An 18819-nucleotide genomic window follows, 5' to 3' on the forward strand; every position below is an offset into this window, starting at 1 on the left:
CAGCAGGGGGTTCACACAAACCGGGGCGACTTACATTCCGCTTTGGCACAGATGAGGCAGGCAGTGGTGCAATTAAAGAAGTTCAGGATCCCAGCTACGGCCACGCTGATGTCGGTGTTGCTGGGGTGGAGGTTCAAGGTGGTGAATCGCTGGAACTGGAACTTGAGGAATTCCTCTGGGGCAACTTTGAAATGAGGGACCTGGAAAAATGAGAAAGAACAGAAGATATGGAAAGAAAGAGAGAAAGGTCAATTGGAGAAGATGCATTTCTCCAGTAAAAAACAGTCAACCCAGTGCCACGTGGGAAGCAAGTGAGAGAAAAGACATCCCAGTAAAACTGCGCAGAATATTCTACTGAATGGAGGAGACAATGGATGGAAGCATAGGCGCCAACTCCATGCTCCGGGGCTGGAGCACCCATGGGAAAAAAATAGTGGGTGCTCAGCACCTACCAGCCACAGCTGATCGGCGGCGCTCCTGATCAACTGTTTGGCGGCTGCGGGAGGCGCTTGGGGGAGGCCGGAGAGCAGCGAGTGGCGAGGGCTTTGGGAGAGGGGTTTGAGCAGGGGTGGGAAGAGGTGGAGTGAGGGCGGAGCCTCAGAGGAGGGGGTGGAGCAGGACTGGGAAGAGGCGGAGCGAGGGTGGGACCTCAGGGGAAGGAACGGAGTGGGGGTGGGATCTTGGGGCAGAGCGGGGTGGAGCACCCCGGGGTAAAAATAAAAGTCAGTGCCTGTGGATGGAATCCTAAATGTGTTTTTGCTCTTGTGGATCCTGAGAAGGAGAAAGTCACAGCAGCAAGAAGCGTCTGACTTGGAGTGATGGGAAGAAATGGACCAGGGAGTCCCGGGCTGAGACCCTTAAAGAAAGTCTAGCAGTCAGAGCCTCGCTGAAACCTTGAGGAGAGACCGAAAGAAGAACAAGATGACCCCATGCTGGTGAATCTCGGGAGAAGGAGAAACAGACGCAGCAGTCTAAAGCTTTGCGCTGTTTGATCTGCGGAGAAGTAACAGGCTAATCCAAAGGGATCTGAGCTACGAGTCCTGATAATATTTCATTTGCCATTCATAAACGGGAGTGGAGGCAGCACTGAGACGCTGCATGCCAGGGAATACGGACAACGTGGGGCCAAGGAGCCCATGGTGCACATGGAACGGGAGCGATGGGAGACCAGCAAGGATGAGGGTCAGCGGGACAGAGAAGGGATTTGTTTGTTTGTTTTTTAACAGCATGGATTATTTGGAAGAAACAGAACAGAAAAAGGGGAACATCTGGTTCTGCTTCATTAGAGCAGTGTCAAGTCCTCTTTGCTTCCATTAGTGGCACTTCCAGAAGCTATCACCCCACGCCTCTGATCCGTCTCCTCCTGGGGAAGGCTGTTAGTAGGCTGTGATGGCTGCTTTTATTGGAGGCATAAGCTGTTTTGTTAGTAATAGGAAAGTTAAAGAGTAATAAGCTGCTATCTGCCTTGATCTCGCTCCGCAGCCCTCAGCCTGGGCTCCATTAACAGGGAGAGAAGCAGACTGTACGCCACAGGCAGATTCCTTTAACTAATGTAGACGGGACATCTACAGCCTGGGCTTGTCGATCATTCTCTGAAGCCAGATGGAGTCTGAGGCTCGTGGGAATGACGATTAATGAGGCAGAGAGATGCGCAGACAGAGGTGTACACTAGAACCCGCCACAAACGTCTGCAGGGTGCGATCCCCAAAGAGGTGGGCCCAAGTCACAAAGCTGAGGGTTGCTCCAATCCACGGCTTTGGGTCAGCCCAAGACAGAGACAGGAGGTCTAATTCTTGTCTCCTTTCAGGTGGCTTTACGCCAGCGTACCGCCAGTGACTTCAACACGACAGTCTTTAGGTTAAAGCACTGGACTGTGACTCAGGAGATCTATCTGCTCCGCCACAGATGCCTTGTGTCCCCCCTCAGGCAAGTCACTTCACCTCTGCGTGCAACCGCTCCCCATCGGTACAAGAGCACTTCCTTTGCCTGTCTTGTCTGGTTAGACTGGAAGCTTTTCAGGATGGAGGCTGTCTTACTACTGTCCTTAGCACCTGGCACAATGGGGCCCTGATCTTGGCTGAGGCCGCTAGGTGCTACTGTAAAACAAATAACGACAAGTCATTCCTGATTCATACCAGTGCAAATGACAGCAGAGAGGATTAGGTTCAATAACCAGACAGATAAGACTGGATCTGAACTTCCGAGAACCCCAGTTTTGATTCAGGACCACCTCTAAAAAGAGGAAGAGAATTGCTTAGGGTGGAACATGGGGAGTCTCACTAGAAACAACTGGCTGAGATCAGAGAGGCATAGAGTTCAGATGAATATCAGGAAAAACACTGATAATCTGTTACGGCAGATTGGTCTTTGCCTGGGAAGTGGCGGATGCTTGAGGCAGTTAACCCTGCAATGGATCAAGCAATTAGAAAAGGTACTTGGGGGGACAATCCTGCGGTAGCTGAGGGAATTGGGTCTAGCAGATCTCATCCAGCTCTAATGCCTCTGATTCTAGGGAAATAAAGCAATGCAATTCATTTGCAAATACGAGCTATTTACCGTGTTCCATTTCAGACGCTCCTACACTGTGGAGGCACCAGAGACAGAGTCCAGTAAATGGCTGAGAGATGTTATCAGGCTATGAAGGGATGAACTGTAAGAAGAGAACTCAATTTCTTTTCCCCGGAGCAGACGGATCAGTGTACGCCGGCAGTTGAGGGTTTATAAAATATTAAATCAGAGACATAATCTGGGTGTAGATTAAAAAGGGTTGTATTGAAGAAACATCGCCAAACAGAAAGGGAGCGTAATCTTCCAGGAGAGTCGTGCACAAACTAGTGACTGCTGGGAGCGTCTGTGCTGAGTTATGTTGGCGAAGCAGGTGCTGGCTTTTGCGACTGTAGCTGACGAGGCAGTTCAGGGCTTTTGCTAGACAGAGAAGCTGGAGGAATGGGTAGTGCAGGAGAAAGTGGGAGATGGGGTGAGACTGGCGGAGAAGCAGAAGGAGATGTGATATGAGAGAGGAGGAAGAACAAGGAGTTAAGAGAAGGGAATAGGACAGATGGGACCCATGCACTAAATTATAAGTTCAGGTACACCTTGCTGCAGCCCACAGATGGTTAGAGGAAGGAGGGCCTAGTGGATAAGGCACTGGACTGGAACTCAGGAGATCTGGATTCAAGTGTCAGCTCTGCCACAGACATCACAGGGCTACCTGGGACAAGTCGCTTCACCTGTCCTGTGTCTCAATTCCCCAGGTGTAAAATGCAGATAACAGCACTTCCCTGCCTCGCAGGGGTGTTGCGAGGATCGAGTCCACTAGTGATTGTGAGGTGCTCAGATACTAGGGTGATGCAAGGCTGTGTAAGTGCCCTGCTGGGCAGAAAGAAACTGACATAGCAGTAGTTAGACCCACATTGGGGTCTGTGTGTGCATGGCAGGGCGACGGACGGGAAAGCAGCAAGAGGTCTTCCTAGGACTGGCGGAAGAAAAGCAGCAGCCAGACCCTGGAGAGGAAGAAGAAGGAGAGCAACAGTGAGGAGAAGCTGGAAGCAAAAATGGGTGGAGGAACAGCAGGAAGACCTTGGCTGACATCTGTGGGGAAAGAGAGTGACAGAAAAGCAGAAGACGCCAGCTGGGACCCTGTGAAGGAGAAAGTGACTCAGCAGCAGGACACCTTCCCTGCTGGTTCTGCAGAGGAGGCACTCGCGGCTCTAAGGCAGAAAGTCTAATGGGATTGGAACTAGGGAGGCGAATAATCATCTCATTTGCAGTTAATAAATCAGAGGGGAGATGCTGCATCGTAGGGCATTCAGGTAACATTCAGCAGAGACAGCAAAGTACCCACTCCATCCAGAGCCCGACAGAGAGGGTGGGGGGTAGAACTCTGCCTGAGGGTCTCCAGCAAAGCCTACCCTGCCCTGAGTCATATGTGTTAGGAAGAGAATTTGCAGTGGACACGAGATTGTGCTAGAGTGGGAAAAAGAGGCCAGGGGAACTATTCTGCACCCCTTCACCCCCCAACAGTGGGCTTCCTCCCTGTCCCAGACAGACCGAATTTCATGCCCCTCCAGTACGACCTAGCAGCCCAATGCCCTGTGGACATGCAATGCCACCATTGGGCTATGGGGGCCCTGCAAGGCAGCTCAGTCAGCCTCTCAGACAGCCTCGAGATATTCCCACCCATGGGATTTCACTCACCTCTTTCTCCCCGCAGATATTGCTGATAATAGAGCTTGAGGCCGGACTCGACGAAGGTCCCAGGACGGCTACCACCCCTTTCGGAAGAATCTGGCACACTGGGATCACCACGGAGAATTAGAGACCAGGAGAGGAAACGTGTTAATTAATAGGGGGTTATCCCAGATTCTCAGTAAGTACCAATGCCTACTGTATCTTCTTCCCCATCCACAGGGGCTGAGTATAAATTCATCCATGCCCCCACACTATACAGAACCCACTGCCTTTGTACCCAGAACTTCATGGAGTCATTGCCACCCTGTTCCTCGTAGTTCCTAAGGGGTCAAGTTCCTGACCCACAACACATCTCCTGTTCCCTGGAGTGCCACAGTCCCACTGCCCTATACGCCAGACCATGCAGCATCCCAAACCTTGTGAAATCCCCACCACCCAAAGCCCATATCACCACCATGTGTCTCCTGTCCAAAGCTCACAGCAAACCCTCCACCCCAATCCCATGGAACCCCCCTCAATAACCCCGCTTTCCTGTTATCCCACCACACTCTCCTCCAACCCCAGCCAGAGCCTCATCCCTTTGCCCCACAACCAGGACATTTCTCTTTTCAGACCAGACCCCCATTGCTGCAGGACATCTTTCATTGAAGTTTATGGAAGATACTAAAAGGAGGACATTACCCTGGTTAAAGCAACATCGGCAGAAGCCAAACAGGCACAAATTTGCTAGCTCATCCTCTGAAGAACTGAACAATAATATGAATTAAATTATTATACTTGGTTTGTTTTTACTATGTGTTCTGCTCAGTGGCAGTGAGCACTCTGGATCCATGCCACCAGTTTGATAGAACATTAACAGGATCCTGAAAAACTCAGAAAGCTGAATTCTCTTCCCCTAAGCCTCCTCCTGGGTTAAACAGGAACCTTTTGTGCTTTCAGTCGTAGCATGACTGAGCTGGATAGGGTTCCAAAGACCGTCCAATTGGTGTCACCTCCATGGTGGAATTCAAACCCTACCAACCCATCTAGGGTTGTTCCGCTGGAGTAATTTGTATGAGTGAAGCCTCCATAGACTGAAACCAGCAGCTTCGTCATTTCTGAGCTCCAAAGACCCCTTGAAGGATATTCTGAATTTAATGTGGGTGAGCAGTTGTTCTGAAAGATATCACAGGCCCAGGCTAACTGAAAAACTGTGGTTGATTGAATACCACCACTCTCCCACCTCTTCCCCAACCAGACCAAAGAAGCCCTGTGAACAAATACAAAGTTGTATTTGCTCCACTAGCGCAAATGTGAGTTTCTTCCAAGGAAAGAGGATACCAATTGGTTCACCAGACTCATTTGCCTTCCCTACAGGATCATCTTGTCAACGTTTTCAGAACCAAATATTTGTGAACTTCCCGATTAAAAAAAAAACAGGTCACGCATCTAAGTTGTGGTCTCTTAGATATCAAGTGACTTGTCTGTCTTAGGGTATGATTCTTTCATAACAGTTGTGAAATTTAGTCAAGATTCAGTGGCCGGAAATTGAAGCTAGAAATATTCAACGTGGCGCAATGTTGTTTTCTTTTAAACAGTGAGGGTAATTAATCATTGGCACTGCCTTGCCAAGGGATACAGTGTATTCTCCCTTACTTAAAGTCTTTAAATCCAGATTGGATGTCTTCCAAAAGAAGATAGCTCTCATTCGACAAGCTATTGGACTCAATGCAGGAAACATTTCACATTTTAACATAATCAAATGTAAATGTATGCATCTAGGAACAAAGAATGCAAGCCATACTTATATGGTGGGAAACAGTGATTGTGAAAAAGATTTGGGGATCCTGGTGAATAACCAGCTGAACAGGAGCTACCGGTGTGACACTGTGGCCAATGGTCTAATGTGATCCTTGGATGTATAAACAGGAGACTATCGAATAGGAGACGAGAGGTGATATTACCTCTGTCTTTGACACTGGTGTGACCACTGCTGGAATACTGTCTCCAGTTCTGGAGTCCACCGTTCAAGAAGAATGTTGATAAATTGGAGAAGATTCAGAGAAGAGCCATGAGAATGATTAAAGGATTGGACCACACGCTTTATTGTGATAGACTCAATCTATTTAGCTTAACAAAGAATTGGGTAAGGGGTGACTTGATCACAGTTGATAAGTACCTCCATGGGGAACAAAAATCTGATAATAAAGGACTCTTCAGTCTAGCAGAAAAGCTATAAGAAGATCCAATGGCTGGAACTTAAAGCTGGAGAAATTCAGGCTAGAAATTAGATGCACATTTTTACCTGTAAGGGTAATTACCATTGGAACAAGTAACCAAGGGTAATGGTGGATTTTCTATCACTGGCCATTTAAAATCAAGGTTGGATATTTTTCTAAAAAAAAAAAATTGCTCTAGTTCAAACAGGAAATTAATTCAGAAAAGTCCAGATGATCTGTGTTATACAGGAGGTCAGACTAGATGATCACAGTGATCCAATCTCGCCTCAGGATCCATGTCTGTGAGTTCAGGCAAGTCACGTTACCTCTCTGTTCATCTGTAAAATAGGGATGATGCTTACTCTAACAAGGAGATTATAGGATTTGCTTAACTCATGTTTGTAAAGAGCTCTGAGTTCCTTGGGTGAAAAAAACCCTTGTGCATTGCAAAGTCAGTCAGGACATCATCCCAGCCTCCCTGAAATTTACATCCTAAAAATGAAAAATTAGATCGCTCCTAAAAAGTTCAATCCTAAAATTGGCAAAAAAAAATACAAGAAAACAAAACAAAAACACACATCAACACCTTAGAAAACCAGGATAAAATAATACCAGGTGAACTGGGGAAATTTAATCATACCATCATCCTTCTCTTGGTTTTAAAAAAACGGTGTCAATCTAGCACTGGTAAAACATGGCAAATGAATACCACTGAAAGCCTCGGTCCGCAATACAACACAAGAAAGTACTGTACAAGCTTCCCACATACATCTCCTTCTATTTGCCTCTATGTCGATTTGAATGAACCACCTGTAAGCCAGCAACTCAATGGCTGGCCATTCTGCTGCAAAATACCAGGATGTAATGGAGGGTTGTTGTTTTTTGACCAGGGGAAAGTGACTGAGAGCAATCAAATTCATTTCATGTGGGACACCAAACATCCAGTAGGTGGGCACAAATGACCTGGACTGGGTTTGTGCAGACAACCTGGAGATGAAAGGCTCAATATTCAACCACCAAGTCCTCCGGTCCCCAGGATGCATAGTAAGGTTTCTACGTTCTTATAGGAAGCGTAAATGCCATGCAAACATCTCCTCTTGGTTTTGTTCTCTCAGATCAGTCTAGTGTACCCATTACTGGATGTTTTTCTCCAGCAACTTCACATGGATCTGGCACTTGCTTCTCTGTGCTTAGAAATTTGCAGACACTTATACCTCTTGAATAGCCCTTTTTGAATAAGAATATTAGCAATTTGCAAACTGTGCATTCTGTTTTAGAAACATTCATCAGTCCCTGGTGACAGCTGGGACCGTTCAGCTATTCTGCAGAGTATCAGGCGTCTGCCAGCATCTAGGAAGAAGATGTGGGCTCCCTCTCCTATTTGTGTGCCTTTGAATAAGTCAAAAGTCCTAGGGGGGATTTTTGTCATGCATGCAGGAGAAAGTTTGGCGAGCCCTTTCCCTTTGTCTCTCAGGTAGCCAAGAACAAAGAGACTGGGAGAATAGGTTAAGTAGTCATAGCAACTGAGTTGCAAGGATTGTCAGAGGAAGAACAGGCAGCTTATCACTCTCAGGGTGAAACATACTACGGAATTAGAGAAAAAACACTGCAACAAAGTGGAGATGCCTGAGGCCGAGGATTAGACCATGTAAGGAGAGCGCCTTGTAACCCAAACAGTCTTCCTATCTCAGGGTACTTTACCCATGAAGACAAACTGCAGCAGGTAGCTCATATCTAGACTCCTAAGTCTACTACATACACCGGTCTATGTGTGCTCAGAGACCAGCCCTCTTGAGGATGCAGAATTGTCCACATAATGCCACATTCATCCCTGGTGTAACTGGACTGACGAAAATGGACCCAGAGAACCACAGATGCTAGCACAGTCACTGGCATAGAAGACTTGGAACTTCAACTGATGGATATTGTTTAGACACTAGACTCTCCAGGCCAGATTCTCAGCTGGTATGAATTGCTATAAGTCTGCTGACAGTCCAAGATCTGGACCAATCTTCACCTGTGTTACCGGTGCTATGCCCCCGCCCGCAGCTTTGGAACAGTCTCTTGGAGGAAACCCTTCGATGTGCCAGGTCCCCAAGGAGTCCCACTCTTCCTTCAGGATAAGCCTCACTGCCTCCAGAGACTGAACCTCTGGGGCTTCAGCCCTCCTGCTTCATGCCATCAGACTGCTCAGCCTGTCCTGCTTAGAGACTTGTACACTCTCCAGGACTAATGCACCCCCCCACCCCCACAATACTTGCAGTGACACTCAAACAGTGGTTCTCAAAACAATAGGGTTTAATCATCAAGTGGAATTCAGCCCTGGATGTCTGTAGGTTAACACAGAGACATAAAAGTTCAAGCACTGTCCATTCTGGTCAGCCCAGAGCAATTCACCAGCGAACTCCATTTTCAGGCTGTCTCTCCCTCTGACTTTCTTCTTTAGTCAGTTTCCAGATGAGAGAGCTCCCAGCTTCTTCCAGAAGCCAACTCTCATACTCCTACCTCACACCTTTCAGTCCTTTGCTCTCGAGCTGGGATCTCTGCTCCACTTCCTTGCTAACTTTTGGCCACTCCAGGCTTCTAGGTTAGCTGCTTTGGAGACAGCATGGCAGGAAAGCAAGGACCACAGGCTTAGCTGAGGGATTTCTTAACCACACACACCTAACTCTTCAAGCACTCAAGAGTTAAAGATCTTGGAAACAAAGCTGAAGTCCTGAGAAGCCCCTTCACCTGAACTGATCTCACCACTTTGTGTGAGTCCAAGGTTTGCAAGAGGTTCAGGCAAGGCGGAGTCCCTCCCTCATAGAGCAGCACCCAGTTCTTAGCCAGACCTCTGTCTCTCCTCTGTGTGCTTCACTGGGATGCTCCAGCCCCCCTCCCACAGTCATGCTGGCCCCACCTGCAGGCCCAAGTGTAGAAAAAACATTGTTCCACAGGAGTAAGCCGGGGTGGAGAGTCATTCAAAGTTGATGGCCCCAGATTCCCACCTTGATGGCTTCCCTGTGATAGTCCTTCAACTAAGTGTCAATCCCTTTTCCCAGGTAAGGCACCTATCTGGAATGCATTTCCAGAGGCGTAGCGAGCGCCCTCCGTACCCTCAGACCGGAGGGGGCCCTGCAAGGAAGGGGGCCCCTAAAAGTGGCAAAATAAATACCGCATTCCAGTTTCTGCATTGTAAGGGGCCCCGCCCGGACATATGGGGCCACGTTCTTTGTTGCTACGGCCCTGTGCATTAGATATGCATTCAATGCACACTGCACAATATCATTTGATACAGACCTATCTCACTCTGTGACACAGGTGTTTATGTGCTTTCCTGAATCAGGCCCTAATGAATCAGGACCTTTATACGAAAGCTAGGAAATGAGCATGGGTGTGCATGTTCAGACAACTGCAAGAGACATTTTAAATGAGCAAGGAACGATTTCTGTAAATAAAAAACCTAACGGAGTTCAGATTAGATACATATAGCTAATTAATAAAGATGGTGGCTTTCATTTCTAAGGATCTCCAAGCACTTTGTATATTCATACATAAACTCTGCCTCTATAGAAAACACTTCACGCATCAATAAGTGCATCCACCTCAGGTGAAGACCGTTGCAGCTATTAGGCAACACATAGCAACCCTTCACAACCATTTGGGACAGGAAGCAAAGAAGAATCTTGAATCCAAATGAAACTACACAAGGGGGTTACAAATGCAATTACCTCAGCCGGAATTTGGCAGGGGTCTAACATCTGAGCTCTTGTGAAAAGCATTGTGGGATCTTTACTGACCACGAATGGCTAAGCCTTGTTTCTCTTCTGAAAGACGACACTTCCAGCAATGCAATGACCCCAGTGAATACTAGGGCGCTAACTCCGAGTGAGACCACCACTTACTGAAATTGCCAACACTATTTCCTGCAACATCCTACGTATTCCCACATCTTATTACTGACCTGGCCCAGCCCTGCTTAGCTTGTGAAATCTGATGGGTTCACAGCACAATATGGCATGGCTACGACTATGGAAGCATCAGCTAAGCACATAGAAATATTATTTTCGCGTGTACATTAAAGCCAGAAATCCCCCAGTTGGTCATGGTAGTGGCTGAACAGCCTGTAGGTGTTTGGATTAGCAGAAGGAAGGTTCATAGAAGATGCGTTAGATCACAGGAGACAGATTGATCAGTAGAAAAACAGTCCCTTCTTGGACCTCAAGAGAAGGTGGTTTAGATAAAGATGTGATTAAACAGCCCATTTTGGATCTCTGTAGAGAGATTTGAAAAGTCAAACACACTGAGAAAAGCAGGCTTTGCCTGTAATGACAAAACTGTCCCATCCATAACCCTTTTACTGCAGGCTTACTTCAAACCATAGTAATTTACAGATGCTTTCCTTACAAGAACAAGTTGATACATTTGCTTCCCTTTAGATATAAAGCGGCAGTGGCAAACCATGCATGAATTTGATTAAGACCTGTTCATTTTCTATCCGTTCTAGGAATGGCATATTTGTAGCCACATGCATTAAAATACCTCACTCAACCTAAAAAAAAAAAAAAAAAGAAGAAAAATAGTTTTAAAATAAAATGTAAAGAAACCCACAAAAGCCTTTCTTCTCTCAAACTGTTAATCATCTGTGATACAAAATGTCATTTTTCGGCTGCAATAGCAACATTCCTAGAATCAGTCAGCTACATATATTAGCTGTGATGTTTTGGAGCAATTCAAAAAGCGTGAAATCGGAGAACAATATTAAAGAGGTGTACAAAAATTTTGCTGTGATAGGTTAAAACATCTAAGCTACTTTTATTAATATTAAATGCAATGACAGCATTAGCATCATGTTAAAGCTGAGAAGTCAGGTATTCAAAAAGCCAGGCAATCCTTAACTCTAAAGGGCCTGGTTCTCTTCTAACATTCATGCAAATCATAAATAACTTTATTGACATTAATCACAGAGGTGTGCAGGAACCGGATTTTCTGTTTTGCGGGAAATTCCACAATTTTAAAAATGTTTTTTTTTAATTCTGAAACAGAACAAAAACAAAACAAAATTGAAATTTCTTGAGAAACAAAATTCTGAACAACAATCATTTGGGGTTAAATGAAATAAAACTGAAACATATTGTTCTGATTTCACTTTTTTCTTTTATATTACACTATATGGTTCAGAATTTTAAAAAAATGAAAAGACAAGTCATTGCAAAATAGGAATTCAAAGCATTTTTCTCTGAAAAGGCTGAAATGGAACATTGTCACCTCATCAGGATGCTCCATTCTGGCTTTTTGTTCCAAAACGAAACGTTGTCAAAATCGACATGTTTCCACAAAACATTTCACTTTTGGCGAACTGGCATTTCCAACAGAAAAATGTTCCAGTCAGAAAACTTTCAGCCAGCTCTTATTAAATGTACACTGGTGTAAGGGAGAGGGGAATCGGCTGCAAGATTTTTACCACGTTAAATCTGGCCACCTTGCAAACCCTGCCCGTTTTCTGGCAGAGGTTAAATAACACAAATAGTGATACACAGAGGAGGTTTGTGTTAAAGAAAAGGGGAACAGAAAATGCTACCATGTAATTCAAAGACATGACACAGTAAGTGCGCAAAACAAACCATCAAGGGAAACAATGCACCGTTCTCATTTCCTCTCCTACTAAGGGCTGCTGGAAGGACATGGGCTGTATTCTGGAGTGGGACACACTTCCCAAGGAGTGCAAATGGGAAACGGACCCTGGTAACGCCCACACAGCCAGGGCTGTTTGCTCAGTGCTCCTCTTCTCTCTGCCCACTATGAAGCAGGTTAGGAAGCCCTCCCACGACTGATGCTCTACTTACTAGCTCTGCCTTGGGATGGGGGGAATAAAACAGAATGAGCATGGCACTAATCAGACATGAGGACCAGAAAGGATTACATGCGGGATCCTAAAGTGATCAACAGGCAGAGGCAGAGGATTAATGCTTTAAACAGTCTCTGAGATGCCATACATGAGGCCGGGTCTATGCTTAAAAATCAGATTGACCTAGCTATGTTGCCCAAGTCTGTGAAAAATGTCACACTCTGAGTACTGTACTTAGGTTGACCTAACCCCCGAGTGTGGATGTGACTAGGTCAACAGAAGAATTTTTCCATGCACCTTGAGGGGGTGGATTAACTGCATAGATGGAAAAAGCCCTTCTGTGGATGTAGGAAGCATCTATGACACTACAGCAATGCTGCTGCAGCGCCTTAGCTGTGCCACTGTAGCAGCTGTAATGTAAGCATGCCCTGAAGTTTTTAACCTACCTGTCTCATGGGTGATGGGCTCAGATGTATCGATGGAAATGCAAGTATTTCCTGACCTGTATGGTATTTACCCAATGCAGAGAAACGGCTGCATGAACATCATAGATGCCTGTTTGGGGAATCAAGGAGCAGATGCTTGACGTCACACGTGCAGTGATGAGCATCAGAACTCTCATTGAACCATGTGGCGATGGAGGGGTCTCCATACCATGCAGGAATCAAGGCCGAAGGTTATGAAAAGTAGTTACTGAAGATGTCCAGCCAATGCCCACTTTTAACATCCTACATCTCACCCTTAAGGGAAAGCCCTACAGAACTAAACAGAGATGAAACCAATAGGGTTCTATAGTCATTGAATAGGGTTGCATAGAAATTGCTCTAAAAACCTACATCATTTAACGTTTGCAGTGTTGTTGTAGCCATGTGGGTCCCAGGATACTAGAGAGACAAGGTGGGTGAGAATATCTTTTATTGGATCAACTTCTGCTGGTGAAAGAGACAAACTTTTGAGCTGACAAAGATCTGAAGCAGAGCTCTGTGTAGCTCGAAAACTTGTCTCTCTCACCAACAGAAGTTGGTCTAATAAAAGATATTACCTCACCCATCTTGTGTCTCTACATAATTTCACATATTTTCTATGGGCTTTTAAAACCAGCTGGTAGAGGAGAATTACAGCCTTGCTATACTATGCTAGAAAAGAGAAGACTGGGAGAAGGGTGTGGGAGGGAAGGTTGTTTTATAACGAGGACGGTGATCAATTCTTCTCCATGTCCGCTGAGAGTTGGACATAAAGTAATTGGCTTAGTTTGCAGCAAGGGAGATTTAGGTTAGATATTAGGAAAATCTGTCTATCTCTAAGGATAATTAAGCACTGTACAGGTTACCTAGGGAGGTTGTGGCATCCCCATCATTGGAGGTTTTTAAGAACAGTTAGACAAACACCTGTCAGGGATGGTTTAGGTATACATAATTCTGCCTCAGTGTTGAGGTCTGCACTAGACTAGGTGACTTCTTGATGTCTCTTCCAGCCATGCATGTTTCTGTAAGGGGCAGTCACTATAGGTTTGGGGAATTTTGGCAGGGCTGGGAGGAGATGGGAGGAATACAACTAACCAAAGGACTTAGGTGACATCTGACTTATTAACACTCTTCAGTGTTAAAAAATAAATAAAAATAAAACCAGCTTTTAAGTCATGGATGTGGATGTGAAAAGCTGGTATCTAAAGCCACAATCCTTAAGGGCACATGTAGACTACAGATTAATCTATATTAGGGAAACTGATAGCAATATAGGGCATAAATTTCCTCTAGGAAAACAGCTCAAGAGTTTTAACAGACAACATACCATAGTCTAAAAACATTACTTAGCACCTAGTGTAAACAAATACATTGGTGTCTTAAGATACTGGACCAGCTACCATGTTTGTCTTCGCTGACACCAAGCACTAAGTGGAGTTTAAGAATATGTCAGTTAAGAAATGTTAGCTAACACGTTGTAAAACCCTATTTCTTTTCCAAGCCTAGACATGCTTTAAGTAGATTACGTCTACACTTAAAATGCTACAGCGGCACAGCTTCAGTGTAGCTGCTCATTACAGCCACCCATCGCTGTAGTGAATCCACCCTCCCGAGAGGCTGTAGCTAGGTCCATCCACCTAGAACTGCAGTGGGGAGCTAGGTGGGCTTAACTACGTCCTTTTCACCCTCCTGAGCAACGTAGCTGGGTCGATCTAATTTTCTAGTGTAGATCTGCCGTTAGACAGCTCTGCAGTGGAAATTTTGTACTCGTGTGAATTTCAGGCTACGTCTACACTAGAGCCTATGTTAGCATCACATACGTCGCTCAGGGGTGTGAATAAACTGCCACTCTGAGCAACGTAAGTCACACCGACATAAGCGCTCTTGTGCGCAGCACTATGTCCCGGCACAGCTTCTTCAGTTCACGGAGGTGGTTTTATTATGCCGACGGGAGAGGTCTCTCCCGTCGGCATAGAGCGTCTTTACCAGACATGCTGCAGCGGTACCACTGCAGTGCAGTATGTGTAGACATACCTTCATATATGTAGCAATGTGGCCAGCCATTAAACTTTAGCAGCATGATGATGTGGTGTCTGAGAAAAGGGTAATACCCCTTTAAATAGCTTGTGAGCACCACTAGAGGGCACACAAACTTTTAAAAAGGAAGACTACCCTGTTCCTATACTCTACTTCACTTGGGGAGCTGTGACAAACCTGTGCCTTTAAGACACTATCAAAGCTAGAGAGCCATTCAGTGTCTGAATATGGGGTTTTGATCTTTCCAGTGCTCGTGACAGAGTAGCGCTTACTACAGTGAGCGGCTCCACTGGATTATAATGAGACTATTCGCCAATGTGGGCATCACATGCAGTAGGAAACTTCTGCAGATCCCACCTACTGGACACCTACAATGCCGTTGTAGAGAGAGGCACTTGGAGACACACAGGCAAAGAAAGGAATGGTGACATTGCGATGTACATACTGGTTTCGGCTGTCTCATATTCGCTGTCTCTCAGCAGCTCAAAAATGTCCACCTCCACTTTGGCTTTCCCCGCTCGCTCTGGTGCACGGTTAATACGATTCTTCGCTAGAGTAATGGACAGCCTCTCCCCTCTGCTGCACTCCATCGGGTCATCCAAAATGGCGGCTAGGAAACAAGGCGAAAGGTCAGCAACTCAGAAACGGAAATCGGTACAGAGCAGAACCTAACCATTCCACTGTAGCGGGCAGCATGGCAGAAAGCGAAGAGCCCAACTGTCCTGGCAAATTTTACTGGTCAGTTTGCAAAGCTGGTTTTCAATACCTGTATGAGCGCATGAACAAGCTAGATAATTATATCAATAAATAAGGCCCCGATCTTGCAGCTGGATCCGGGCAAACTGAAACCTGCGCCCAGGCACAGTCCCCCTAAAGTCTTGTGTTATCATCAGGCCCTGGGTAGGCATATGGTGATCTACGCGCATTTCCGCTAAGCTCTGTTTGTTTTACCATCACCTCACCCACCCTCTCCGTCTGTTTCGTCCGGTCTCACACGTACATTGTGAGCTCTCCGAAGCCGAGCTTTGTTACTTGTCTGTGCAGCGCCTAGCACAGTAGGACCCTCATCCTTGATTGAGAGTCCTAAGTGCCACCCTAGTACAAAGCATACAGTAGCGTGTTGTATACTTGGATCCATGGACAGATCCAAGATTTGTATGAATGACCAGAACAATTATGATTTACTGCGATTTATGACTCTCTCTCACACACACACACACACAATGGTCTTTGTTCATTCATTTAACAAAGTCTCTGTGCTGCGCTAACACCAGCAAATCAGCTCTCACAGTCTGGATATTTCCGGAAGCGAGTGGGCCCGGGTGGGAGTGATGGGAGAAATATTTTTCAACAGAAGGCACTTGATTCTTGATCTTATCTCCTGGGCCCAAATTTGCTGTCCATTCAAATCCGTCCTACGCGGGGGGAGATATCATCGTGCACTTTTTGTTTGTTTGTTTCTAGAAGGTAAAAATAGATTGGAGTTTAGTGGCATTAATCTAAATACGTCACAGTGTGTTAGTAAAATTTCTGCAGTATGGTTTGCTGAGTCTTGTTAATAACAGAGCTTGTTGCAGGGCTTAGCTATTATATCTTAGCTGGGGAGAGAGCATTTTTTTTCGGTGTGTGAATACAAATGGGCCCGATGCTTATCTCCCTCACACTGGTTTTACAACAGCATCACAGCCACCAAAACAGAGTTATGTGGGTGTAAATATCTCTCTCTCTCTCACACACACAAAATACTAGCTACAGCAATTGGGGGCCTCGTTAAAGCTTTGAAATGCATCACTTTGCTGCAGAAGCTTTTTTTGTGGAGAAAGAACTGACAGATGAAATAAAGCAAATTGGCTGTAACCTGAAGCACAGTGCTGCTCTAACAGCGGAGGGGGAAAACAAGAGAATATACATGCAGAAGGCATATGGGAAGTTAAAGGAGAATGTTGGCTAGGGCCAGCGGTTTTCAACCTGTGGTCTGCAGATCCCTGGGGGTCCATGTCTAGGATTTCTAAAGGGGTCCGCACCTCCATTCAAGAATTTTTAGGGGTCCGCAAATGAAAAAAAGGTTGAAAACCACTGGGCTGGACAAAAAGAGTAACTCCCAGCTGGGACCAAAAGATCCCAAAGTCATCCCAAGGAGTTGCCATTTGAGCCAGGTGATGGCATTTCTGTCATAGGAACTGTAATGCTGGATCGGACCCATGGTCCATCTAGCCCACTATTCTGCCTGCAGTGGTCTACACCAACTGCTTCAAGGGAAGGTGCAAAAATCGTGTGGTGGGCAGTTATGGAATAACCTGCCCCCAGGGAAAGTTTCCTCCTGATGCCCTATTAGCCAGATGTTTCAGGCTGAGAGGCCTGAGGGGCTGAGAACTAGACATGTTTCTGGGATAAGCACATAAGGATCACATTATGGTTGCCTTGGGCGTACAGAGACCCATGCAGGAGGTAGCTGCTTGCACTGAGCATTTTTTATACAGGGTTTCGCATACACAGCTTTTGAGCTCCTCTTCATGCAATTCAATCTATGGAAGGCACAATGCCGGCACTCCTGTGTTCCTCAGCTGTACCCCATCCCACCTAGCCCTCACAGCCACAACCTGCTGGACCTATACCGCTGTAACCCCGGTTCATTCCAAAGGCTTGGGAACCCAAGGAAACGTTTAGACCAACCTGGCCTATGCTGAGAGTTTATAAGGAAACCCCAACCGGGCCACTGGGATTTGGGGTTTCATTTCACACAGCTCCAGCTTCAGGACATGCAAGCCACCTTCTTCCCCTCCATTCAGGGATAATTCGCATGACAATTCTCCCCACAGAGACGCATGCGGAACTTCCACTGGAGTGAAAGGAGAGGCCCGCCCATGGACGGAGAGCAGTTACTCAGGCGTCTCCCCAGCTCAGTGCGAGAGCCCCAGAACGCCAGCCAATGCTGCACCGGGCAAGCTGGTGAGAAATAAACGAATAAATAAATAAATAATGTTCGCAGCTCTCTGGTCGCCGCTAATGAGAAACGCTCCAATCTGGCACATTTCACCTGCAGCGAAAGCTTGTTGTGATTTGAAAACAAGCAAAGCGGCCGCATCGTCGGGGCTATTAAGGATGTGTTTCTGGAGCGTTTGGGCAGCTGACAAGCAGAATCATCTTTGCACTACAAGGTTTTCTCCCCCTTCCCCCCCACTCCTTCCACTTCCCCTCCCGTCTGGCATTTACTATAAAACAACATGTCGTGCTCAAGTGTCGGCTTGGCAGCTGGGCTTCTATATGACACGGGCTAGTGGAAGACAAGTCAGACTTTGCAATGGCAGCTGTAAAGCCGTCAGTCATTTGGGGCCAGCACTTAGCTTAAGGTACAAGGAGCAGAGTATAAAAGAGACGTGACATTGAGATTTCCAGTCAGTTCCATTTGTTTATTTTTTTAGGTCACCCAAGAAATTTGCCTGGCCGTGTTATAGTTTGTACCAGGAATGCATGCGAAAGAGAGAGAACATTACAGAGACTGGTTAGAAATTAAATCAGTTCATTGAGTAGATGCAGGCATTGGGCTCTTCACTTTGTATTGTCCATACTATAGGTACTTGGATACGATGGAAATCTGTATCAGTGAGACAGACAGATGGGTGTGTATGGGGACAGATGAAAGACAGATGGGTGGGGGCAGGGGTATAGATAGATCCACTAAGGGACCTCCTCTTCCCGTTTTGCTCCAGTTTTCAGGGTGTTAAATCCAGCCAGCTTCCGACAAGGAAACACATGGCAGCTATTCTTGTAAGATGGGTCTCTCTGCACAGATGTCTTGGCGAGCATTCCCAGTCCTTCAGGCAACACCAGCTCTTCTGCTCTGCTTACATACAAGCACCATCGTTATCTGCAAAGCATGTACAATCTTGATCTCGCGATGCAACTGGAGGAGGTTGCACTTTCTTCTAAGACCAGGAACTCTGACTGCAGGATTTTTGGAAGTTAATAATGGGTATTTTAAATTATAAAAGCCGGTGTGTGTGTGAGGGAAAACACCCCCAAAAGCTAACTGTCAACTTACTTTTTCTTGGATTTCTTTCACTCCCTTTCTTCCATCACTACAGCATAGAGAAGGCCC

At 46.1% G+C, this 18819-nt stretch overlaps 1 protein-coding gene across 1 annotated transcript in view; it reads right to left on the bottom strand.

Annotated features, from left to right (window-relative positions):
• Positions 1–18582, bottom strand: part of GRIK4 (glutamate ionotropic receptor kainate type subunit 4) — a 108267-nt gene extending 89685 nt beyond the window's left edge. Inside the window, exons 1-4 of the mRNA XM_065417050.1 lie at positions 18570–18582; positions 15166–15330; positions 4198–4295; positions 35–200 (exon numbers count right to left, since the gene is read on the bottom strand). Coding sequence (XP_065273122.1) covers positions 35–200; positions 4198–4295; positions 15166–15330; positions 18570–18582 — 442 coding nt within the window. The remainder of the gene's footprint in view (positions 1–34; positions 201–4197; positions 4296–15165; positions 15331–18569) is intronic.
• Between the last annotated feature and the right edge of the window lie 237 nt (positions 18583–18819).

This window comes from Emys orbicularis, chromosome 15 (genome assembly GCF_028017835.1).
Source record: "Emys orbicularis isolate rEmyOrb1 chromosome 15, rEmyOrb1.hap1, whole genome shotgun sequence".
NCBI classification, from domain to species: Eukaryota; Metazoa; Chordata; order Testudines; family Emydidae; genus Emys; species Emys orbicularis.